At 45.4% G+C, this 27,133-nt stretch overlaps 1 protein-coding gene across 1 annotated transcript in view; it reads right to left on the bottom strand.

Annotated features, from left to right (window-relative positions):
- The window catches only part of Tk (Tachykinin), a 227,949-nt gene that overhangs the window by 19,067 nt on the left and 181,749 nt on the right, over nt 1–27,133 (bottom strand). The window contains exons 2-4 of the mRNA XM_071679042.1: nt 13,838–14,104; nt 3,986–4,138; nt 2,834–2,934 (exon numbers count right to left, since the gene is read on the bottom strand). Coding sequence (XP_071535143.1) covers nt 2,834–2,934; nt 3,986–4,138; nt 13,838–14,102 — 519 coding nt within the window. The 5' untranslated portion in view covers nt 14,103–14,104. The remainder of the gene's footprint in view (nt 1–2,833; nt 2,935–3,985; nt 4,139–13,837; nt 14,105–27,133) is intronic.

The raw sequence follows: 27,133 nt of genomic DNA, 5'->3' as shown, positions 1-27,133 counted from the left end.
TTTCCGGCACATCCACCCTCCTCCGCACAACTCTATCTATAGCCCATGCCTTGCAACCATATAACATTGTTGGAACCACTATTCCTTCAAACATACCCATGTTCTCGACTTCCACACATTCTCCAACGCTCCCCCTCCCCCACCCTATGATTTACTTCCGCTTCCATGGTTTCATCCGCTGCCAAATCCACTCCCAGATATCTAAAACACTTCACTTCCTCCAGTTTTTCTCCATTCAAACTTACCTCCCGACTTACTTGTCCCTCAACCCTACTGTACCTAATAACCTTGCTCTTATTCACATTTACTCGCACTTTTCTTCTTTCACACACTTTACCAAACTCAGCCACCAGCTTCTGCAGTTTCTCACCCAAATCAGCCACCAGTGCTGTATCATCAGCGAACAAAAACTGACTCACTTCCCAAGCACTCTCATCCACAACAGACTGCATACTTGCCCCTCTTTCCAAAACTCTTGCATTCACCTCCCAAACAACCCCATCCATAAACAAATTAAGCAACCATGGAGACATCATGCACCCCTGCTGCAAACCAACATTCACTGAAAACCAATCACTTTCCTCTCTTCCTACATGGACACATGCCTTACATCCTCGATAAAAACTTTTCACTGCTTCTAACAACTTGCTTCCCACACCATATATTCTTAATACCTTCCACAGAGCATCTCTATTAACTCTATCATATGCCTTCTCCAGATCCATAAATGCTACATACAAATCCATTTGCTTTTCTAAGTATTTCTCACATACATTCTTCAAAGCAAACACCTGATCCACAAATCCTCTACCACTTCTGAAACTACACTGCTCTTCCCCAATCTGATGCTCTGTACATGCCTTCACTCTCTCAATCAATACCCTCCCATATAATTTCCCAGGAAAACTCAACAAACTTATACCTCTGTAATTTGAGGACTCCCTTTTATCCCCTTTGTCTTTGTACAATGGCACTATGCAAGCATTCTGCCACTCCTCAGGCACCTCACCATGAGTCATACATACATTAAATAACCTTACCAACCAGTCAACAATACAGTCACATATTTTTTTTTTTTTTCAAACCATTCGCCATTTCCCGCATTAGCAAGGTAGCGTTAAGAACAGAGGACTGGGCCTCTGAGGAAATATCCTCGCCTGGCCTCCTTCTCTGTTCCTTCTTTTGGAAAATTAAAAAAAAAAACAGAAGGGGAGGATTTTCAGCCCCCCGCTCCCTCCCCTTTTAGTCGCCTTCTACGACACGCAGGGAATACGTGGGAAGTATTCTTTCTCCCCTATCCCCAGTCACATATACATATATATATATATATATATATATATATATATATATATATATATATATATATATGTGTGTGTGTGTGTGTGTGTGTGTGTGTGTGTGTATATGAGAGGTTGGGCCATTATTCATCTGTTTCCTAGCACTGCCTTGCTAATTTAGGAAATGGCAATCAAGTATGAAATATAGTATATATAGGATGTTTTGGATGGGGTAGTATGCAAACTGAGTCGGGGAGAGTAATTTGGTGTAAAGAGCACAAGGTGGTGGAAGTCCTGTGAAAGATGAAATGTGCCAAGGTGGCTAAAGTGTTGTTGTTGAATTTATTAAGAAATGGGGTGACAGTGTTGCTGATTAGTTGGTAAGAATTTTCAAGGTATGAATGGATAATGGTGAGGTGCCTGAGGATTGGCAGAATACATTTACAGAAGTATAAGTTTGTCGAGTATTCCTGGTAAATTGTAAGGGTGGGTAGTGACTGAAACGGTGAAGGCATGTACAAAGCATCAGACTGGGGAGGAGCAGTGTGGTTTCAGAATTAGTAGAGGATGTATGGATCAGGTGTTTGCTTTTAAATATGTGAGAGAAATATATAGAAAAAGGTGGATTTGTATGTGACATTTATGGATGTGGATAAGGCATATGACAGGGTTGATAGAATTGCTTGTGGAAGGTCTTAAGAATATTATAAATTGTAGGAGGAAAGCTGCTAGAAGAGCTGACAAGTTTTTATCAAGGATGTAGGGCTTGTGTACAAGTAAGAAGAGAGCAGAATGAATGGTTTCAAGTGAAGGTTGGTCTGTGGCAGGGGTGTGTGATACCACCATGGATGTTAAATTTGTTTATGTAAGGGGTGTTGAGGGTGGTAAATGCAAGAGGCTTGGAGAGAGAGGCATGAGTATGCACTCTGTGGGAGATGAGATGGCCAGGGAAATGAGTCAGCTGTTGTTTACTGATGGTGGAGCACTGGTGGCAGATTCGAGTGAGAAACTGCAGAAGTTGATGTGGAGAGAAGTACTTTGACCACAGATCCTGGTGGTGTCAGAACTACAATGCCTATCATCAAAGACTGTGCATTCCTCCACTTGAGCTGCAATGATATATGGGTAACTACTGCCGATAATATATCTAAAATTAACAAAATACTGTGTAAGATAACATGAACAATAAAAGCATTCCTGTGATGAAAGAAAATACAAGAGCTGCCTCAACAGCTCAAGATGCCACACACCCTTGGTTTGAGGGTTAATTTGCAGTGTTTATTGATCACAGGGTCATGTTTCATCTGGGTAAGGAGAAAAGACTAAAGGAGGAACTTGTCTGCTGCTACAATGGTAAGGAAGAATACTAGTGGCCCTGAAGGTGGGGGGGAAAGTGAGTTTGCCTTGAAAATGGGAAAATTAGATAACCAAAATGGGGAGAAATTTTGTGGGTGGTTGAATTGTGAGAAATTCAAAAATTGTAAGGAAAAGATGGCTGAAGGGAAATGTATATCATGGGTAAAATGATGCTAGATAAGGTACCACAAACAACTCACCTGGATGAGGGCATCCATTTCACCATCATCATCATAGTATTTTTTGCCTCTCATACCAAGGAAACCAGAGGGTGCCTTCTTACCCCGCATTCCAAGAAATCCTGCAAGATATTTGAAAACTGTTTGATACATTCATCCTTTACACACTGGTTTTTTACACAACCACAAAAATCCAAGTCTGTGAAGTTTATAAAGCTCAAGATGCACCTACAAGACTTTGAAAATATACCTAGTCAGACTGTAATTCCCTAATAATGATGAGCATCACACACCACTGCATTTATGTTAAGGTATAATTATATCTCTCCATCCTAATTTATTCAAAGGAACCACTTTCACTTACACAAAAAATAAAAATGACAAAATACATCAATCTTGGAATACTAATCTGGAATGGTATGAATACTTTCAAGTCTAAAAGTCTGCTTAAGTTTATCCCCTGAAAAATCTAAGAGTGCAATTCAAGATTACCCTCATGAAGAATTGGATCATCTGTAATGATTTTGTAAACAACTGGGATTCCTGTGGCTTTCTTAAAATACTCATATTTTTTCAAGTCTAATATTGCTTTTCTAACCCATAATTAATTCATATTACCAGGACAGAACCTAAGGGGGAAATACTTAGTTCCTTGAAGCATTCTCATAAAAGGGTAATTCTCCTTGTAATACCCTTAAGTGTAATCAGAACACCAAGGAACCTTTTCAGCAGAACTAGAAGGGTTTTCCATGGACACGTGTTATTGGCAGTGAAATGAAATGGGATAATATTCAATAATGCTTGGAGAATATCAAATACAACTGCATTAAGTTCCAAGAACAAGGGTGGAACAATTTGCAGTTTCCGTAAATAGAAGCAGTGGTCTCATGTCACCCAAATCTTAAGTTGTTAAGATTTTTTTTCTCAATTTTACAAGTATGTGATTCAAACTTTTCATTGAAAGCAAAGGTTATGTTGGTGATTAACATGAAAAACCCAATGATGACAACTGGCAAAGTAATCCCTGAATCTCTCATGTTGTGCAGGTGACAAAAAAAAAATAATGGACCCTCTAAAAGGTCTGCAGGTAAAATTAAGCCCTTTTACAACCCTCTTGCCTCATCACAAGAACACATACCTCATCAGATCCCTAAAACAAGATGGAATACCTACCTGAGGGAGCCTTCTTGCCACGCATACCCAGGAAGCCTGAAGGGGCGCGCTTAAGCAGTGTCTCCAAATCGCTGTCGTCACTGGCCTCACCAAAGATTTCCTCGTCACTCTTCTTGCCTCGCATTCCTAGGAATCCAGAGGGTGCCTTCTTGCCTGTTGGAGAGCGGTACGCATTCAACATATGAAAGGTGCACCAAAGTGGAGTAATGGCAAGAAGATGACTTCTCATAAAGCAAAAATGTGATACGCTATACTGGCAAAAGGGACGTGAAGTACTAGAAACACAAGCAAGATTCAAAGAAGGACTGATAAGACTGGTGAGGGGTACTGGTAACATTGTACATACAGTTAATGAGGAATACTGATGGGGCATAAGAGCAGATAGAGGACAAGAATGTCATGATCTATTTTTAAAGACATGGTGTCAAATTGTCCAAAATATGAAACCAGGTGGTAAAGACAGAATACTGAAGGCATAACAGAAAAGGAGTGTCCACAAGCTCATACTGTGGCAGTTTTAAATCCCATCCTAGATAAAAGTGATGGTGAAAGTATGCACTATGCTGAAATTCTTTATTGATTCATACAAGATAGTCAGTCAATTTGTGACAAATTAAGGACACTCACTTTACAAGTCTAAAGGCAGAGAAATATGAAATCCAAAGAAGGAAATTTTCCTTTGCACAGCTTTGGAGTTGCTTGTTAAGTAGTCTGAGGGCAGCTCCTAACAAATGGATGATCATTCGTTTTAATATATTAAACTGCAGGGATCAGTGTTATGAAACCAAGCGTCATTTAATATGAAACTCATGAAGTCTTCAGAGCAGATGTTGCTCTGTGAGTGGCCGTCGTCTGAAACTATGTAATAAAACATATATTAACGAGTTCGGGTACAAGTTACCTTTGTATACATACAGTGGTGACACCGGCTGTCTAGCATTCCAATGGACCCTCGTTTTCATCACTAAAACACACGTTTATGAACGGGAATTACTGACATGTTGGCTATAACCTGCTGCAATAATTCCCTTACATCCATAAACTATGACAGTAACGTCTATAAAACCATGTTAACTATGACACTAACGTATATAATAACCATGTTGACTGTGATGATAAACGTACTTCACCATTCAAAATCGTTAGCAGGATTATTAACTCTCCTTTTTGTTAATCTATGTACGCTGACAATACAGTAACACTCCTGCCTTGTATTTTCAGAACACTTGCGCTGAATAAAGACCTTACATCACGGCCATTATTTCTACTTTCATTAAATCACAGAGAACATCAGACAAGAGGTTTCGTGGGCACACTTCTTTTTGTCTGGCTATTTATTATCTTTGCTTGGGCGTCCCCCGTCACTACAGGGGTACCCTTGCAACACCATAATCAACAAAAAAATCATTTTCCATGTTCTCTGTACTGCATGCACGGAGGCCTGAAATTTGCATTAGAACAAGCAGCAGCAACTGGTGTGCTCATATCAGCGGGGAACAGAAAACGTTCATCATAACTAACCTCAAAGGGAAGAAGGTCCATAAACAACAACAGGCGTCAGAGGAAGAAGGGTCCTTTGAACTCCCATATCGCCTTTCCCTTGCTCCTCTTGACTCCACCATCCCTCTCATCTTCCATATTAGTATGCACTATTTCCCTTTAACACAATAACTCCTCAAAATACGGTAATTAAAGCTTTTAACATTTCTTTTGCCTGTGATATTCACAGCTTTCATACCTTGCAACTTGGCACTACCACAACGCACACAACGGAAAACAACAACAACAATGAATGTACAAAACAAAAAATAAAAGAACGCTGGAAAATGCATGAGAAAAGCTCATACGTGTGAGTCATGCTCCGGCAAACTGCGAATACCTGTGGCACTGCTGATTGGCAAGAGCAATGGTGGAGGGAGAAAGGGAGGAAGGGAAAGGTGAATATATAGCCCGGCCATTAGACGCCTCCTCACGTGACCCAACACACTAGCATGTCCATCGCGCCATACGGGATCTTTTTTAAAGCGACGACCTTCACCTGGCATTCCTACACTGTACTTCCCACCCCCTGCAGACCACCATTATTATCAAGAACAATAACTCTTGACCCGGCAACGCAGCCACTACTGCAGTGGGTCATACGATAGGAAGTTTCTTCAACTCCCAAAGATGAAATATAAGATACGAAGGTTACCAACACCCGTGTCACGTTTTCTGACACACAAGGATCGTACTTGGTTGATTTCTGGTTTGGTGTGCTATCTTTTCCCGCACGAAGCTGCCATGAATACGGAAGCAGAGGTCTTCCCGACGTCTCTTTATGACATAACTCGCATGCGAACTTTAAAACGCACAAGCACACGCGAGTACATGGATTGGCGCGTGTGCGTGTTTCGGTATCTGCGTGCGTCAGACACTGGTATAACTTAGCACTTCAGAGTGAATATTTGGCCATTAAAAGCCCAACGTCAGTCGTAGACCCACACCCAAGCAACCCGCAAGAGGTTTTTACCGTATGAACATGTAGCTTTCGTGGCTCATGTTCGTGGTTTTCATTTTTCGCGTTCAAGGTATACTCATGAATACCTGTTTTGTGTTTTCTAATCAATCTAGACTAAGAAAGCCATAACCCTAGAAACAAGATCCATAGCGGTTCAGACAATGCCATGTTGCTGCTGTTCCCATGGTCGAATTCTGAGGCGAGGTGGTTATAGCCTCCTCCTCCTCCTCGCCCCAACTCTGCACATCACGCTTCGATGTTCCAAAGTGCTCTCACGGGTCATTTAAACCCTCGAGCATGAGGCAAAGACCCATCGGCATGACCCATAAGTTCCCTGGGTATGATGGCCTGGCCTTTAACCAGACCTACATAAATTTAAGGCTCAGGTTAAAGGTTATGGGCCACCATACCTGCACGTTGTACCGTCGTGGTTAAGGGGTTTTAAAGTCTTTGAACAGCCACGAAGACTTTATGATAATATCCACATTCAGGTCTCCGAATATCCCTTTGGGAATATCCACAAATGCTAGCAAGTCTAAATTTTTTGGTTGACACTCCAGAAATCCTCATTACCATTTAAACATATGCATAATTACCTTATGAAAACAAAAGGAGCCCATCGTACATCAACCAAAGTACTGTATTATGAGAAAAGATGAATTCCAGAAAGTTAAACTATTATCAATAAGGCAGGTCAGTACCCAGTAATTAAGATGGGTCTATAAGCTTTCAAAGCACTGTGATAAACTGGTTGATCCGCATTACTGGGTATACTAAGCTTAGACTATCACATATCCGTGGCTACACGCATCTACGCTAACTACACTATCATAAATTCTAGGTTATAAGCTATATGCTATCACAAATCCAAGGACTATAACTACCACCCTAGGCCTATAATAGTAACTCCCTATCACAACTTTGGCTATCTGCTATCACAAATCTTACGCTCATACCGAAGCGAACTTGGCTATCACGAACCTAAGCTATGGTGGAAACTAGGCCATAGCAACCTAGGCTATTAGCTATTCTAGGCTGTGACAAACCTAAGCTATAAGCTGTCATAAATCCTACGTTATAACTAGGCTCTTTATAGAAAAAAAAATCCTAGGCGATTGGCTATCAGTAATCCCGAACGAAAAACTATTGCACACGAAAACCTATTACAGTCTAAAAGGTTATCATAGAAAGCAAGTGAGAACGCTCACGCTATGCTAGGAAACTGCACATATACTTCCCATCACTACGGAAACTGCACATATACTTCCCATCACTACCATTCCGGCCCATCACAACTCGCTTAAAACAAAAGAGAATCAAGAGACATTCTTAACAAAGCAAGAAGTCTGATCCAGCGATTGTTTACCCTATAAATCACGACCGAGAAGGACGACTCGCCACAAAATATAACTACAAACACATCTTTAACCTTGATAATTAATTTCTAACCGGTTTCAAAAACCTTCGACAACGACGCGGGGAAAAGAAATATCATCGTAATGTTGAACTTCATACAAGCAAATACCGATACTGACGGGGGAGACTGAAGAACAAATATTATCTACATATACAGACTGACTCGCAACGCATTTCTCCGAGCTTTAATTTCCGTTCCATTTTAAGGTCTGATGAAATATTCAGATGTTGGCCGGCTAAGGGGATGCAACGCTCAAATTTGGGGGCACACGTGGCAGCGAAATTCTGTCGGCATTATTGCGCTGGGTTGGGCTTAGGGCGTATAATGGAAGGCGCAACCAACATTTAGGTGAGCATAAACTACTTTTCTGATATCACTGATGTTTCTTGATCTTGGAATCACCGAAGAACGTCCCTGGGCGGAGAGAGAAAATTATATCCCGAGTGTGACTCCCGAAATCAACCATCCAGTCGAGTTTTTGAAAATATTTGAACACGCTAAGTCTATGTGACTTACCAGTCTATGCCAGCCTACCAACATGTTAAGTACTCGTTTAATTTAATTCCGGCAACATAACCACTGCCAGATCCCCTACCAAATCTACGCTGGCATTTGTTTTTTTACATTTAAAAAAGGTATACTGAACGCTGTATAATCAAGGGTATACTTATAAATATTCGATGAAGGTAATAATACTACGCTGGGGGGAAAATGGACGCTGACCAATTTAAACAGGTTTATCAATTCACCACTTTGTATCATGGAGAGCGACCGAGAGAGCCTTTTTTTCACGCACATGATTAACGAGTATATATATATATATATATATATATATATATATATATATATATATATATATATATATATTATATATGCTTGTGTACACATTATGTGAACCTGGTGACAGGGACGGCCTGGGTTTAACATGCATGAATAATGATTTTCATGCGAGTGTCAATGTGCAGACAAGCGTAGGGAGCCTGCAGCTGATATATCCCAGCCACACGACCCTCATGGGCGTATTTGCCTACGGCTATACTTGTCTGTCCGTTTCTTCGCATGTAATTTTTTCCTTCCCACATAGGCTTAGCGGCATTAGAACAACGGTAGTGAGGATAGGCGATGCATACATTACTGCTTTGTGACTAGGTAAAGGAATGACAGGTGTCGAGTAACTGCTGGCCTTTCGAATGGTGGGTTTGGCTACTTCGCCCATGCAAATCCTGGTCGGTGCGCAACGACTGACTGGTTGACAGCGGCAGGAGCTCTGAGGCCGATTGGTCGACTAGGAGCCATGAGCTTCTCCACTACGACCTGCTGACGCAATACTACGAGCTCTGCTGCGATTGGTCAGTGTGCTGTAGGAGTATTTTTCCCAGTGGTGAAAACCATCTACATTGCATACACAACTGACGAATCGTCGAGAATTTGAATTTTTTTTCCCGCGATGAACCGTGAAAAAAGAGAAAACCTAAAACTAGGTTAAAACTCCACAATAATTAAATCCATAAATTCCACATCACAGGTAAATATTCAAAAGGATTTAAAAAAGAAGGGTAAAATGAAATCTTATATATATATATATATATAAATGATTTCGGAGAAAAAAATAACAATGAAGTGAAAAACAATCCAGAAGTCATATATAAAACCCGAATGAGTTTACAAAGTCACTCAAGATTGCTGACCCAACTTCCGCCAACAATGCCCCGCGGGCCGACCAATTCATCCCCTTGACGGCTACACAAACTTGAGTTTAGCGTAGTTCTTAGCTGCCGCTACTAGAAGAATCAGGAACCCTATACGGTATGGTTCTTAAGACTTTAATACTTTATCCGGTAAAATTACGAACTAAAGTCGGTAAGGTTTTCTTGGCTACGTCTTCACACACACACACACACACACAACACTTACACCAAACACACACATAGCAGGAACTAGTGCCGTGTTGTTCTTTCACATATAAAACTTAGGATTAAAAAGCATGAACCAGTCCAGTGTTGTTCTTGGCTGAGACCCGGCAGTCCTCGAGGCACAGAATCCAGGAGATCCCATAGACCAGTGCCATATGGGTCTCTGCTAAGTTGCCGAGGAACAGAAGACCCCCCCCCCCCCCTCGTGAGGTCACAACCCCAGGACCCCTCTTACAGGAGAACCGCAGAGCACGGCTGGGTAGGCGATCATAAGCTGGGATCCACTCTACGCCAAAACCCAGGGATTCGAGAAGCTCTCTCACGAAGCACAAGCCAGTTCCTTGCGGTTCGGTGTTCAGTCCATCTCCGTCTTTGACTCGACCATCGGGGGGTTCTCTGATACACTGCGAATGAAGCCCCTTTACTTGGATACACTGCGAATGAAGCCCACCTTTCCCCAACCTGATACACTGCGAATGAAGCCCCTTTATCCTACCTGATACACAGCGAATGAAGCCCACCTTTCCCCTCTCTGATACACTGCGCATGAAACCTTCTTCCCCTCTCTGACCCACCGCGAATGAAGCCTCCTTCCCAACTACAAAAGTCTCGAGAGTTTCTGCGAAATTCTCTTGGATTTTGGCGGGATCTGGGTTACGGGCGCGTAATTTTCGCCGACGTTTTCTTATTCCAACCTGAGGACGGGCTCCATCTTCTGTGAGTTCATTATTCCCTTTAATTAAAGTTCAGACAAAAAAAATAATTTTAAATTTTCCTACATTCGTTTTCAGTCATAGCTGTTAACGTCTCTCATATAAATGTAAATTCGGTCTATTTGTTTTGTTCTCCCTACCTTTTATCACCAAAAAGAACGGCAAGTCAAAAATATATTTATAACAATTCATTTACCAAGTGTTAAGGCTATAAATAAAAATTCGGCAAACCTCCGCACAGGCACGAATAAAAATCTGGCAGGCGTCAACAGGGAGGGGTAGCGAGATCTTACCTGACGTCACAACGTGTCGCGAACGCAAGTCGGATTACTTCCCACCGCCCGTTTAAATTCTCGGATTTACCGTGTGGGAACGTTCCCATAGACAGCTGGTTGACTTACCCAGCGTCGTCAGCTGCTGGGAGGCCTCCCAGCTGGCTCTGTGGAGGGGGGTGGGGGAGTTATGATCGCTAAATCTCAAGTTATAATCACCGCCACCTTTACAACCGCTTGTAGTCGTTGGGAGGGTGTAACATATCGTTCGCTGGGGTGGATGTAAAAAGATGATACCTTTGAAAATAATTCAATATATATATATATATATATATATATATATATATATATATATATATATATATATATATTCCCTGGGGATAGGGGAGAAAGAATACTTCCCACGTATTCCCTGCGTGTCGTAGAAGGCGACTAAAAGGGGAGGGAGCGGGGGGCTGGAAATCCTCCCCTCTCAATTTTTTTTAATTTTCCAAAAGAAGGAACAGAGAAGGGGGCCAGGTGAGGATATTCCCTCAATGGCCCAGTCCTCAGTTCTTAACGCTACCTCGCTAACGCGGGAAATGGCGAATAGTTTGAAAAAAAAAAAAAAAAAAAAAAATATATATATATATATATATATATATATATATATATATATATATATATATATATATATATATATATATATATATATACAATGACATTTTTATAAACCCGTAAATATAAATAAAAAATATAAGCCAAAAAAATTTATTAATTAACCGGGTCAAGAGTCCCCAGGGTTGAGTGGCTGTGCGTGCATTAGTGGACAAGAAGTTGAGGTCCAGTGTATGCCCGCGAGCCTGCAAGGAGAGCGATGCACCACTTGCCAAACCTGAAGTGCACATGTAGCACATCCGTTACATGTAAATTACATTTGGAAGTACCGTCGTGATCGAGCCTCCGTAACGCCGTGATCGAGCCTCCGTACTGCCGTGATCGAGCCTCCGTACCATCGTGATCGCGCCTCCGCACCGCCATGATCGAGCCTCCGTACCGTCGTGATCGAGCCTCCGTACCGCCGTGATCGAGCCTCCGTACCGCCGTGATCGAGCCTCCGTACCGTCGTGATCGAGCCTCCGTACCGCCGTGATCGAGCCTCCGTACCGCCATGGTCGAGCCTCCGTACCGTCGTGATCGAGCCTCCGTACTGCCGTGATCGAGCCTCCGTACCGTTGTGATCGAGCCTCCGTACCGTCAAACTCAGGGAGTAAAGCTACTGAGGGATATAACTGTCGATACATATATATTTTAACTAGGCTGTTAGCGCTTCAACAGATTAAATTGTGGAGTAGGTGTTTGTCCTTCACTACACCCAGCTGCAAAGTCTCGGCTCAACGGAATAATTCTAAAATCTGTACATTTCGCTCGTTTAATATTTTTTCGTGCGTCGATGGCGATAATCCACTATATTTCCATTTTACCAGTCTAGAAAAAAAAGAAAAAAAAGTATTCCCCATGTTTGTTCAAACACACGAGGGCAGTGCCCTTGTCAGAGAAATATGCAAATATGTTATTTGACGGACTGTATTGGAAAATCATATTCAGTTTAAACTTCCTGTATGTTTCGGCTATAAACATATATAAAACAAATCAACTCATGATTTATTCTCTCACATTGAATGAAGTCTTTCTCCTGTTCTTTATCTAGTTATACATAAAGGTATCTGGCAACTCGCTGAAAAAAACAAAACCATATTCCGTTATCAATTTTGGAACCGTATATATATTTTTTGTAGGTCTGCGACCCAACACTTTGCGAATCTTGACGACCTGAATTCAAAGCTGGGTAGATACAGTTTAATGTGCCAGCGAGAGGCCCTTGCTTACATGGGCGACGCGCCTATGTTCCCCCCCGGTAAATTCTGCGTCATTTTCCTTTATCCGTCATCCGATCAACTTGAATTAAAGTTGGCTGCAGATATATCACTTTTCTCATTGAGGCCTTCGCGTTTCATTTACTGGGGTCAAAGGGACGGTAGTCATTCTTTTCCTAATATCGAAGGAAAAGCTTGCACGAATCGTAGACGCAAAATAGATAAGGGAAGGCCCGGGGGAGCTGATATATAAGCATGAGTATTAAGGATAATCTTATATTTTCCGACCCCCATTTCCATCTGGTGTGTCTCACATAACCATCAATCCGTATTTCGCCGGGATCAAAGGCATCAATCAACTTCAAATCGCCAGAGCACTTACAGTAGAGTTCCACCACGACAACCCGATTAACAGCGACAATATTTAAGCAAAGGGGAGGAGAGGAGGAAGAGGGGAGGACATCGACGTGCTAATACATGATGGAAACATTACTGGACCTGCTATCTTACTCGCGTCAGTCCTACCGAAGGAGTCTATCGGTAACGCGATCTCCGGGAAGGTTGGATTATCGTAATACAACACCTGTGTTAACTTCGCGGACCAGTTGAACATTTACTTCTTTTTTTGGTTGACCTACGCTGGTTAGGATGAATCAGACGAGCAAAGTTATCTATCCTCTGAGAAGGTGGGGAATGTTACCAGTCCTTGGGATCGGTAGATAATGAAATCTATAACCCGGATGGTATGTAATATCTGGGGTGGTATAGACAGTCATATATCCATCCCTGGGATGGTAGACAATGATACCTATACCATGGTATGGTAGAAAATGATGTCGTCCGTTCTCTGGGATGGTAGACAATATCTGTTCTCTGCGATTGGTGAGAATGCACGACGGTACGACCCTTGGGTATGATAACCTAGAACTTTGAACCTCACCTCATCTCAAAACGATCAGGTCAGATTAGGCCAAATCCTTATACCCAAGGGTTGTGCCATCGGATGGGGCGCTAAGCTAAGCTAGGCTAGGCGAGGCTACACTGAGTATAAACCATACCTAATCTAACCTATCCAAGGAGGAGGTGGTGGCGGCAATGTTCACAGGATCCCATTCGAATAACCACGACGATGAAACTCCACTCCCCATGGGGAGGAGAACCACCACCCAACAACACCTCACCTCTCAAGGGCACGGCCAGACCCACGGGGGCGTTGCCGTTCCTGAAGGCGTACAATCTGGCGGCGATGGGGTCGGGCAGGATGGGGTAGTCGTTGGCAGAGGCTTCGTCGACTTCGTTCAGGGGCACCGCGGCGTCCTTCTTGCCCCGCATCCCTAGGAAGCCTGAGGGCGCCCGTCGGTCCCTGTCGCTCGCCTCTTGGGCTCGGCTGACACACGCTGCTACGGCGAGAACCACCAGAACTGACCACGCGCACGTCCGCGACATCTCTGGAAAACAAGAAACACTTTCTAACTCACCGAAATTAAGTAGTATATCTTCGTCATCTGCAAGTATATAAGACACACAGATGATAGACGAAGAATGAGAGAAACAGTGCAGACACGGAGATTAACAGACAGCCACCCACAAGAACGCACACGCAATATCATGCCCGTCATACTGACGTACACACACACACACACACACACACACACACACACACACACACTAACCTACTTACCTGACAAACTAAGATCAAACAGCAGGATGGCAGTCAAAAAGCCTCTGAGGTCATTAAGAAAAAAGGCCTTCATTCTCATATCCGATAACTAGATTATCTTCTAAAACAACAACGCTCGTCTTTACTTTCCCGGAGTTGGAGAAGCCTATCTGGATGCATTTCAAAAACCTTAAAAAAAAAAAAAAAAAGGTCGTAATATCGAGTTCAGAGTCGCACACACGTTATGTGAATACACATCACGAACAATGTAATGAGTGAACACACGGTGGCAACACAACCTAGACGAACCCTCCCCCTTCCAGCACTGGTCGTCCAATACTGAATAAGGTAACTGACCTGCAGCGTTATGTTAACACTCTTATACATTACGATATTACTCACACACATTCAGCCAGCTAGGAACGCCCGGGTAGAGTTGCTGGGATAAGGTTACTGATTCCCCCTAAAAAAAGTATCTAGAGCCATATTCATACTACTTTCAGCACGCTCATATACCGTCTTATCCTCTTTTTCCAACTCTCTCTCTCTCTCTCTCTCTCTCTCTCTCTCTCTCTCTCTCTCTCTCTCTCTCTCTCTCTCTCTCTCTCCCTGCTCTAAAGGTATCATTTATATTCACTCCTCTTCGCGGAATGACAGCGTATGTACGTGTGTGTGTGTGTGTGGGTTGCAGCCACTAAAGGCACGGGTTCGTACCTGTCAGCAGGTAACACGTGTGTGGGGAGGGGAGGAGGAAGAGAGAGGTCGAGGGAGGGTGGGAGAAGCAGACGAGCCCCCATCCCTGACCCTTCCCCTCATACCTCCTCAATCCACTAATGACGCAGGGAGACACACAATGTGCCCCCCACAGGACTTCCCAATCTGGCCGGCACGAATTTTCCGATCACTAATTTCGCCCCTCACGACCCCGAGCTGACCAGGAGGCTACTGATGAGGCGGTGGTGGGTCCGGGGATGAGAAAGCCACGCGCCAAAGAGATGGTGGTTGATGGTGGTTGATGATGGTGGCTGGTGGTTGATGGTGGTTGGTCATGGCGTTTGTGGTAGTAGAAAGCGGTGGCGTCGTTTGGTGGGGAAGGTGAAGGTAATTCTCCTTGCCCACCATAACCTACGACCCTCTACCACAACTCAACCCTCCTTCTACCACGTCTCGACCACCCCCACCATCTACCACGTCTCGACTCTTACCATCAACCCTCTCAACCACCGTCTCTCTCCATCAACCTTCCGTCGCCAGGATTTCTTTCGTCTCCAGCACCACCCAATATACCACACACTTCCTCCCCCTCCTCCTCCTCCTCCTCCTCCTCCTTCGAGGTCAGGCATCTCAAACGTCCATGACCTCCCCTACCCAAACTACAGCGACCACACAATAAATCTACGAAAGGGGTTAAAGAAAGAAAAAAACACCATCGCCCATTTCTCTTTCCTGACACAGAGAGGAACAGGGTCTCCCATCAATTCCATTTCCACCATCGTCTAAAAAAAGCCTTGGACACCTTCGATCAGCTCATCTTCCATTCTTTTGAGAGTATATATATATATATATATATATATATATATATATATATATATATATATATATATATATATATATATATATATATATATATATATATAGTCCCAGTAGCAGCAGCTTTTAAGGGAGGCCAAAAATAATTCAGGTTTCCACAAGAGTGTTTTTACTGACCTGGTTCGCTAGGCACTCAGGCCTGCTACCCAAATCTGTGCCGCACTGTTCAGTCATTCAGGGCGCGCCTTCAGGCACCCACCGATGTCCACGACTCCTGTGTGTGTGTGTGTGTGTGTGTGTGTGTACATAATTCAAGGCAAATAATATAATCATCACTGATTTATTCAGCCCAGTCAGTCCTCGCCCCCCTTTGAATGGGTGACCCCTTGTTTCGTGACCCCGCCCCTCCGTGCCAATACACATGCGACCACCCGCCCATCCCTTCCCAGGCCATGACCCATCCCACACGCCGCCAACACCCCCCCCCCCTCTCTTCTCCCCCCTCCCTCTCTCTCTCTCTAAACTCCCCAACCTGATACTCCACCCTGAGTTCCTCCCCCGTACACAACCAACGAGCCAACAGGTCTCTCTCTCTCTCTCTCTCTCTCTCTCTCTCTCTCTCTCTCTCTCTCTCTCTCTCTCTCTCTCTCTCTCACGCCAGCCGTGTTATCGACCCCCCTCCCCCCCCCTACCCGTAAAGACTGGATTTCCAGATCTTCTGGCGTGATCCCCCCCACACCTCCTGTCCCCCTTTCCAATTCCCCCTTCCAGCAGAGCCTGGAAGTGCTGACGCGTCCACCTTCACACCCCCTCCCCTCCGTGCTAACAAGGGGAAGAAGAAGCCCGGGGGACTGGACCATCAGACAGAGAGAGAGAGAGAGAGAGAGAGAGAGAGAGAGAGAGAGAGAGAGAGAGAGAGAGAGAGAGAGAGAGAGAGAGAGAGAGAGAGAGAGAGAGAGAGAGAGAGAGAGATACACTGTCCCTACAACGGTATAAATCGCAGGGGTTGCAATCCTATCCAATGGGGGGGGGGAAGTTATGAGGCCCTTTTGACAGATTCCATCACTGTAAACCTCCTCCTGCGCCTCTACCTCCACCAATACTGTGTCCTCACCCAGAACCCTGGGGGCAATAGATCCTGATCCATAAGAATGAGGAGGGAAGGCCCATGACGCACGCATGCACTCCCATGTCGTGTGAATGGCCCAACATCCGCACAACATTCAGGGAGTTGGTTCTTCTTCGACGCCCCGCCCCCCCGCGCCCGCCGCGCCCCCGCAACACATACACACAATGGCCCGGCATACACCATCTGCGAGGGTTCTCCTTCCACACACACACACACACACACACACACACACACAACACCTTGCTGGAGTCCGACACAAGAGGATTAAGTGCTTTCAAGGCCTGCATCGGAGCGCCGTAATCACTGCTAACTTTTTCCCCCAAGACCCCGAGATCCGCAAGGGGGAGGGAGGGAGGGAGAGGTGGAGCAAGACGCTCATCAACCAGCTGGAAGACACGTTAAGCTAGGGAGAGAGAGAGAGAGAGAGAGAGAGAGAGAGAGAGAGAGAGAGAGAGAGAGAGAGAGAGAGAGAGAGAGAGAGAGAGAGAGAGAGAGAGAGAATATGACGAGGTTGTCTGGTGTGCATAGCAAGAATAAAGCCAAAAAGTGAAGCGTTCGTGTGAAGTTTGCCTTGGCAAGAAGCGCCTCATCCCATCCATTTCGAGCCTTCTATTACTCACTCCCTCGTTAATCCCCCTCACCACAGCCAATCCCATTCCCTCATCCTTACACCCCTACGTTAATCCTTACCTCGTAGGAAACCTCAAATCCACACTGTTCATTCCCCCGCCTCCATATACTTCTCACCCCCTTCATCGTTAATCCCCCCCCCCCCCCCGACCTATGTTAGATAACAACCACCCCTAACAACTCATCGTTAATCCCAACCCACTTACGTACACTTCCACACCTCACCGTTAATCCTCCAGCCCCTCAATATATCCGACCTTACACAACTCGACACTTACTCACCTGACCGTTCCATCTTCACTCCCAGCCCCTTCCACACCCTACCCTTCCCTTCCCACCACACACATCCCTTCCACAACCCACCTTTCCCTTTCCAACCACACACCCCTTCCATAACCTACCCTTCCCTTCCCACATCCCCCTCCACAACGTCGCCCAGTATCACTCCACCACAATCCACCTCCCTTCCAACCAACAATGCTCCACACTCTACCTCCTCCTCTCCACACACAACACCCAGTCCCTCGCCACATCCACAACCTCTTCCACGCACAACATCCACCCCACAACTCCACATCTTGCACCCCCCTTCCTCCCTCCCTTCCCTTGCACCTCTACATTCACGGGGATCAATCACCCACCTAGATTTATCTATCCGTTTAAAAAAAAAAAAACGTTTACAGCCATCTATTCCAGGATTTCCGGGACCAGGTCACACTGTGCGCAGTGATTGGACATTTAGTTATCATCCCGGGTTACGCTGGCTATGCCCGTGCGAAGCTAAAAGAGCCGTTTACCATTAACAGATGAGCGGGCTAACAGGAGAGCACATGGGGAGAGAGAGAGAGAGAGAGAGAGAGAGAGAGAGAGAGAGAGAGAGAGAGAGAGAGAGAGAGAGAGAGAGAGAGAGAGAGAGGCCTCCTCCTACACACTTTTTTTTTCCCCCCCGCTCTTCATCCTATCTAAACAAATGCTAATTCACGACGAGTTAATTTGCGTAATTTGATTTACCCAACGACATAAAAAAACAAATAATGTTCCCAACACGAGCGTGTCTGCTCGCATTCCTACTGGCCTCTGTGTGTGTGTGTGTGTGTGTGTGTGTGTGTGTGTGTGTGTGTGTTCGCTTCTCTAAGACTTCAGGAACTTTCGCGGGGACCACCTCCCCCCTGAAGCCCCCACGTCATCACCAAGGTCAACACACACACACACACACACACACACACACACACACACGAGAGTGGGACACGATAGGAATTCGCTTCTACGAGAGAGAGAAAAAAAGGGGAGTGGGTGGATGGAGCGAGGGTGGATGGAGAGAGAGAGAGAGAGAGAGAGAGAGAGAGAGAGAGAGAGAGAGAGAGAGAGAGAGAGAGAGAGAGAGAGAGAGAGAGAAACAAGACGTCTTACAGCAGTGATGTGAAGGGGGGAGGGGAGGGAGGGGAGAGCCGGGCGCGCGTGGTGGCTTCAGCGGAAGCGGAGGTCGTGTCAAAAGGCCGGGTCGTCACGCTGAAACGCAGATGGGTCGTAACGGTCGTGTTAAATGGGGGGGGGGGGAGGGAGAGGGAGGGAGGGGAGTCAAAACACACACACACACACTGGCAAAGTCGTTAATGCCGGCATGGGAGGGGGATGGAGGGGTGAGGAGAGGGGCGGGAGGAGGGTGTTGGTGAGGTAGGGTTAGGGTGAGGCGGAGGGTGAGGAGGAGGGTGAGGCGGAGGGTGAGTCGGAGGGTGAGGAGGAGGGTGAGGCGGAGGGTGAGGAGGAGGGTGAGGAGGAGGGTGAGGCGGAGGGTGAGTCGGAGGGTGAGGAGGAGGGTGAGGCGGAGGGTGAGGAGGAGGGTGAGGCGGAGGGTGAGGAGGAGGGTGAGGAGGAGGGTGAGGCGGAGGGAGGGAGCCAACGGGGCACGTGATCCCCCATCCCCCTCCTTCCCCCCCTAACAGCCGATCCAGTTGCCATGTACTGAAATTCCACGTCATTTTACCGCGTACCGGAGTGTCCCCGGTAAAAAGCACTTCGTTCTCATTTTCCCATAATGATACACGGTAATAAAATACCTTTTTTGTAGTAGTTCCATAAAACTTTCGGTCCGAGAGTGACACACACACACACACACACACACACAACCTAGGATAGATATATGTAAAACCCAGGTATTCAAATCAATGGTTTTAAACTCGTCAAATCGAACGACTACCGGAGGAGGTTGTAGAAAAAAAAATAAACCGTGGAAATAATAAACTGCCTCGCGGACAAAATTTTGACAGGAAAAAGACAAAAAAACAGCTTTGTAAACAACACCAATACCTCCTCACCCGTGTGTCCCACAACGACACCTGACCATCTCTCAGGGGGTCGTCACCCGGGTCATAAGGTCAAAAAAAAGGGGCCAGACCATCATAAATAACCCAAGGCCCGCAGTATACAGTCTTGGAGAACTCAACCATACACAAGATCTCCAAGTCCTGATACACACGCAGACAAGAACGAGACACAACTTACATGGAAAACACACACACACACACACACACACACACACACACACAACCTCCGTCAGCAGTCACGCTGTGTATAGCCAGGTCTGCCAGCCTCGCGTCAGTTCCCTGGCTATACTGCAAGATATCTGGTCCACTCTCCCTCGTCGCAAACGCAACTAGCTGACCACATCAACACCCAACACGTCCTTCTAATCATGGCCAAAGGGTCAGGAACATTGTGTTACTGAAGTGCTATTGGACGAATGTCTCCGAGGGGGACAGAGAATATGATAATGATAATATATATATATATATATATATATATATATATATATATATATATATATATATATATATATATATATATATATATATATATATATGTGTGTGTGTGTGTGTGTGTGTGTGTGTATGTGTGTGTCTCCCCTGATGATGTGATTATTACACGAAAGTGCACTTGGGAACTTATCGTGTTTCATTTTCCCCGTGGACTCACAGGAATATATATATATATATATATATATATATATATATATATATATATATATATATATATATATATATATATATATATATATATATATATATATATAATCAATTTCACGTGCGTGACCAACTCTATGTTACACCAGGAGTGCAGGAAAAACCAAGACTGGTATGCTTGCGATTTCATGAATGACAGAGCAAACAAGTTGGCGAAGAAACACTGGCAACCCCGCACGCAAGCAGGCAGCTGCCGTTTATAAATAATGGCTCCAAATAATGTATCGAGTTTGGCGTTTTTTTTCTTTGAAGATCACGTAACCGACACGCCAGTCAAGGTGATTGTCTCAGCTGTTTATAAAATGGCCGCGGACGTGTTTTTTTTTTTTTATATGTATTCATATTTGAGTTTAAAATTTGGACGAGAACCAAAATATAAATGTTACCTTTTCGACTTATTTATAAAAAAAAAGGCCAAAGTGTTCTCAAGATTTCTTTCCATCTTTCGTGAACGGCAGAGAAAAATACATTTGAAATATCACGCATATTTTTCACGAATCTTAAAACATCTAAAACATTTTAAATGTCGCTTAAAGTGTATTTATCACTAGGCATCACGGGAAAAGTCTTAACATTTCAAACAGCTGATGAATGATGATAATTCAACTTCCTCCCACCTTCCCACCACCACCACCACCACGGGCTAAGAAGTAGTCAACCAACCATTACCAACCATCAACAAGTGGTGGAAGCCAAGTGCTGGCAGCAGCAAGTGGTGGTCAAACACACCCTCTTCCCTCCCCTCCCTCCCAGTACCCTGAACCTGGGTCGCTTCCACCGTTAATTGGTGGAAGTTCGGTTGTGCCAACCTGGCCACACTCACCTCCCGCCACCACCACTACCACCACAACCACAACCACGGGGGCAGATGTAGGATGGTCGAGCCTGCACAAGCGGTGGGAACCGAAGTGGTAGTAGTGGTGGTGGCAGTTGTAGTAGTAGTAGTAGTAGTAGTGGTTGTAGATGGTGGTAAGGTGGTGGGAGTAGTAGTTGTAGAGGTGGTTAAAACCCCTTAATCACTCCGAGAAATCAAGTCAACCAATTAGAGCAAGATTGGCGCTACGATACTACCTACACCCCCTCACCCTCTCGACTCCAACACCTCCACGAGCAAGACACACATATTTCTATACGGGCCTGATACATATGTATTCTCTCTCTCTCTCTCTCTCTCTCTCTCTCTCTCTCTCTCTCTCTCTCTCTCTCTCTCTCTCTCTCTCTCTCTCCGCGTGAAATATAAAACTAATTCTTTTTTTTCATTTATCTTTTTTTTTTTTTTTTTTTACCTCCCTCTCGATTCGAGACCTTGAAGATAACAACAATAACGGAATACGATAAGGGTCTCGCGCGGCACACAGACACACACACACACACACACACACACACACAGAAAGCGTGTAATAAAAATGCTTTCAGGAAAAACAATGGACCTATCTACTCCCGGTAATGTTACCTCCTGGTCACGCTACGTGTGAATTCATTTAGATTTTTTCTTCCTTTTTTTTCTTTTATTTTCGCCGCGCCAAAAAAAATACGCGGTTTGATTCTTTCGTAAGGTCTTTCCACCGCGTTTAACTGCCTTAATTGTACCAAGTTTTCCTATTTTCTTTCCCATTCCCTCTCTCTCTCTCTCTCTTTCTCACACACGCAGGGCAGCTCGCCCGTGAGGACCAAGACGTCTTTGCTGTTTTAACTTTCCCTCATTAAGGTCAATGTTTGGGAGAACACGAACTTCTACGTGTTGCTCGAGTCTGTGGAGAAGGATTTCGGTGTGTGTGTGTGTGTGTGTGTGTGTGTGTGTGTGTGTGTGTGTGTGTGTGTGTGTGTGTGTGTGTGTGTAATGACCCATTTGTGCTATACGGGGAGGGACTTTCGCACTCGCGGGGCCCCTATCTCTTGTACTGTACGGGGAGGGAGTTTGAGACTCGTGAATCCCTCATTTCCGAAACCTCCTCCACTATCATACAGCCTTTTTAAGCCTTTTTAAAACCTTTCTTTTTTCAATAACCTACTTACTTAACCTCATATTATCTCCTCTGGTTACTGTTAGGTCTAAAACTCTCGAATAAAAATGGTGTCATAAATTACTGTTTAAACCCCTAAAGGTTGTGTGATCGGGTCACCCCTCACTCTTCTTTCTTCCATTGGTGGGCAAAATTAAAGGCTTCTTGCCTTTCCCTGTAACTCATATCCAATGTGCAAAGAGGCACATTCATGGCACCAATGGGACCCCAGAGAAGCGAAAATAAAATCCCTGCAAAAGAAAGTCTCGCTATCAAAAAATAAGTGATAAAAATGGCCATTATAAAGAAAAAAACTTTTCGTCATTTAAATGGAAACCAAAATAACGCTATATTTTTAGTTTGATAAGAAAATCATCTACAACCATCAGGCTTGGAAAATATAAAACAAAAAGTAAATGCAATATATATATACATATATATTCCAGCATCTCCAAGGCTGCACTACAATCAGTTGCAGGAGCAAGATGGACCCCCCCACCCTTGCAAATGACAACAAGCCGTCAATATTCACGTCACTGCACTGCTTTCCTGAGGAGAATATCTTACCGAAGCCGAGCCAGGCGTTGGTGTATGTTCCTCTGAATTCACCAAGACATTCGAACACGAGCGAGTCAGTCAGGTTTTCTCTGACACGAACGAGTCTTCCGAGGCCTTCTCTGACACGAACGAGTCTTCCCAGGTCTTCTCTGACACGAACGAGTCTTCCGAGGTCGTCTCTGACACGAACGAGTCCTCCCAGGCCTTCTCTGACACGAACGAGTCTTCCGAGGTCGTCTCTGACACGAACGAGTATTCCCAGCTTTTCTCTGACCCCCTCCCATACCAGCAACCTCTCTCTCCCTCCTCTCGCTCAAAACAAAAAGGCCTGGTTATGTATATTTATCTCATCAAAGCATTTAGATGGGAACTCCATTCTATATTCCAAATATTGACATTATCAAAATGTATATTTTCTTTTTTTTTCAACTTCAATAGCCCAAGGCTGCACACGCCCGCCCTCACTCTCTCTCTCTCTCTCTCTCTCTCTCTCTCTCTCTCTCTCTCTCTCTCTCTCTCTCTGTGAAAGCCGAGTCTAACCAGATTCTAAGCTTAAGCTTTTGCCTCCAGCCACTATCAGTAGCGCTCCTCGCCATGGCAAAACGGAAATACAGGACGAAAAAAAAAGAATGAAAAGGAAAGAACCTCCTTGGATTCGTACTCCTTTGCTGGGTGTCTTGTGTTGTTCCCCACGAAGGAAAGGAGAGAGAGAGGGAGGGAGGAAAGGGGAAGAGGAGGAATGGGAAGGGGAGGGTTACGGGGGGAGGGGGAGGATGGGAGAGGGGTACGTGTCTCTGGTCAAAGGGGTTACGGGGTGGAGGGAGGGAGGGAGGAGGATGGGGGAGAGGGGTACGTGTGCCTGGTCAAAGGTCACCACCATTAATCAACCGAAGCGTCCTCATCGACCGAAGACGCTGGCAGGTGTCTGCAGGCGTCACACCCGCCCTCCCGTACCCCAAAGGCGCCCTCCCAACAACCTACCATCAAGCCTTCCCTCCTCCCTCCTCTTCCCTCCTCCTCCCGTCATCACCAACCTATTCTGTGCGAGTATTTTCCTTTTTTTTTCTTCTTCTGTTGGGGTTGTCTTCAGGTGCAGCGATGCCTCCTTGCCCACACACCCCCGTCCAGTTCCGCCATTCCCCTGAAATAATCCCATCCAGATCCAGGACCCTTACAGACGCCCCCGCCTAACCACAGCCCTCCCCATATACTGATCCCTTACACACACACACACACACACACACACACACACACACACGACCCCACCACAACCCTTCCACTATCCAACACCCCCTATACACACGCCCCTCCCCAACCCCCTCACGAGCAAGAACAACAACAACACACAGGAGGAAACCCAACAAATAAACTCAAAAGACAAATACAAACCCACTTCCTCGCCTCTTCCAGCGCCCCATGAATCAACAAGGGAAACACCCAAAAACACATTGGCACAAACAGTTTTAACCAGTGAGGCAGGTGACAAACCAAACCTCTCTCTCTCTCTCTCTCTCTCTCTCTCTCTCTCTCTCTCTCTCTCTCTCTCTCTCTCTCTCAACCGAACGCCCACAACACACACACACACACATACACACAGTCACCCCTCTCAAGCAATCGCACATGATTACCTCAGTCTACCCCAGAACCCACGAACCAACGAGGGAGAGGCGTGCTGGGGCCCCCCCCCGGGACTAGGGCCCGGGGGGGGATACCCTCCCTCTCAAGAGTCGCTGCGATGCTCATTTGAATGTTTGATGACGCGGCCAAAGATTTCTAAATGTCGGGTCTCGCCCACCCGACAGGAACAGGCCCTCGAGATCGCGTCTGAGGTCTCGATACGCAGTCATTTGATGACATTACGCAGCGAGAGACTAAAAATGGCGCCACTCCTCCTCCCCCTTTTACTTCATTTTCCATTTAGTTTTATCTGAAAATTTTTCACCCTCTGGTGTAGAATCATAAGATCAAAAGCCGAATTTTCATTTCGAAATGAACGACGCGCACGGCAGACATTCCACAAAACCCACCGTTTTCCATGTTCGGAAGCACACACGGGTAACGTTGTATTTGTTCTTTGTTTCTCTGTTCCGTTCTGCATCTCTGTCTAGAGTTGTTCTCTCCTTTTCGTTCATGGCTGGGATGTGCAGACTGAAACGAGAGATGAGGGAAAAAAAACAAACCCCACCTTTGCAACCAACTGAATAATTACCACGGCCAAACTGAACTTTACATCGTCTATTCTGTGAGTCAGTCACACGCCTGTGTCAGTCAGTCGATCAGTCATCGTGTCAGCCAGCCAATCAGTCACCCCTTGTGTCAGCCAGTCGATCAGTCATCGTGTCAGCCAGCCAATCAGTCACCCTGTCTCAGCCAGTCGATCAGTCACGGTGCCAACCAGGCAATCAGTCACCCCTGTGTCTGACAGTCTGTAAGTCACGCTGCGTTCGCCAGCCAGTCAGTCAGTCACCCAGCCTCACCCGTCATCCGGTCATTCAACTGACCCACACATAACCAGGACGTCTGACCGGATCTCCAGCATTACAGAGCAAAACTCTTAAAAAAAGAAAAGAAAAAAAAGATTCACTATACCCGGTGGCCAGCTGGTGTGTGTGTGTGTGTGTGTGTGTGTGTGTGTGTGTAGCGGCAGCAACAGCAGAAGCGCCTCCGTCCTTGCGTCTGGACATCAGTGTAAACACCTTCGGCGACAGAGGGAAAAACACAACACAAGCCGGGAGCGGCGCACCCCCTCCTCTCCGTGCCGCTCCTCCTCCTCCTCCTCCTGCTGTTGCTGCTCCTCCTCCTCCTCCTCCTTCCCCCGTAGGGCGAGTGCCTCGGGGCCTGAGTGCCTCAGCGTGCGAGTGCTTTGATCCTGAGTGCGTGAAGTGTTTTTCTCACCTCAAGTGTGTGCGTGGGAGAGGCTCGAACCGGCGTGCTTAAGTAGTTGCAACCCAAACTTCTCCTGAAACTCTTCTTTTCTTTCAAGAGAAAATGTAACCACTGGAATGTAACCACTAGTATATAAAGCACTAAGGCAAACAGCAACAGACCACTAAGTTTTTTTTTTATTACGGGTCTTATTTCTGACGCAGTGGAGACGATCACACTGGGGATTAAGTGAGTGGAAGGTAAACACGTAGGGAGTAATGCCTCTAAACTTTGCCTATAAACGAGGCGCATATCATGGCAGTCGTGGACCTGGAGGCGTACAATGCGTCAAGCACATTCTTAAAACGAACATCTGTTGCGGGTCCTCCTCTCTCACCTACTCCCAGGAGTAAGTCATTCCATATATCAACATTCCCGCTGAAGAGAAACTGTGTTTTCTCAACAAGGGAGTAATCATTACCAGGACTGAAATCAGACATATTCAATCTCACGTAATTGCTTCGCTGGACATTCTCTTTCAATCATGATGACAACCTGTGGCACCTCTTTGCGTTTTCTAAGCTAAAAAATGGGTGCACGTCGTTACAGTGGGTCTCAGAAAGAAGTTTCGTTTCTCAGTTCGGGAATCATTTTAGGGACTCGGAAGTGTGCTCTGTTTTTGTCAAGTGTTTCCTCAAGTAGGGTGATGTCCAATACTGAACACGGCATATTAAGGTCAGGATGCCCCAGAGCATTTTAAGGCCAAGACGCCCCAGAGCATTTTAAGGCCAAGACGCCCCAGAGCATTTTAAGGCCAAGACGCCCCAGAGCATTTTAAGGTCAGGACGCCCCCCCCAGAGCATTCCAAGGTCAGGACGCCCCCAGTGAAAACTTCAATGCCCTGAATTCTGTTCTCATCAAAATTCCATATCTGAAATGGGGGTCGCCCTTAATAGTGTTACGATTGTCCCTTACACCCCTACAAGACTTGAGGCGTCTACAGCAAACAAAGACTATAATCTCGAGGTGTCTACAGCAAACAAAGACTATGTCTCGAGGCGTCTACAGCAAACACAGACTAT

The sequence above is a fragment of the Panulirus ornatus genome, chromosome 29, assembly GCF_036320965.1.
Source record: "Panulirus ornatus isolate Po-2019 chromosome 29, ASM3632096v1, whole genome shotgun sequence".
NCBI classification, from domain to species: domain Eukaryota; kingdom Metazoa; phylum Arthropoda; class Malacostraca; order Decapoda; family Palinuridae; genus Panulirus; species Panulirus ornatus.
Note: the sequence above shows the minus strand (reverse complement) of the source record. Positions and strands in the feature narration are given on the sequence as shown.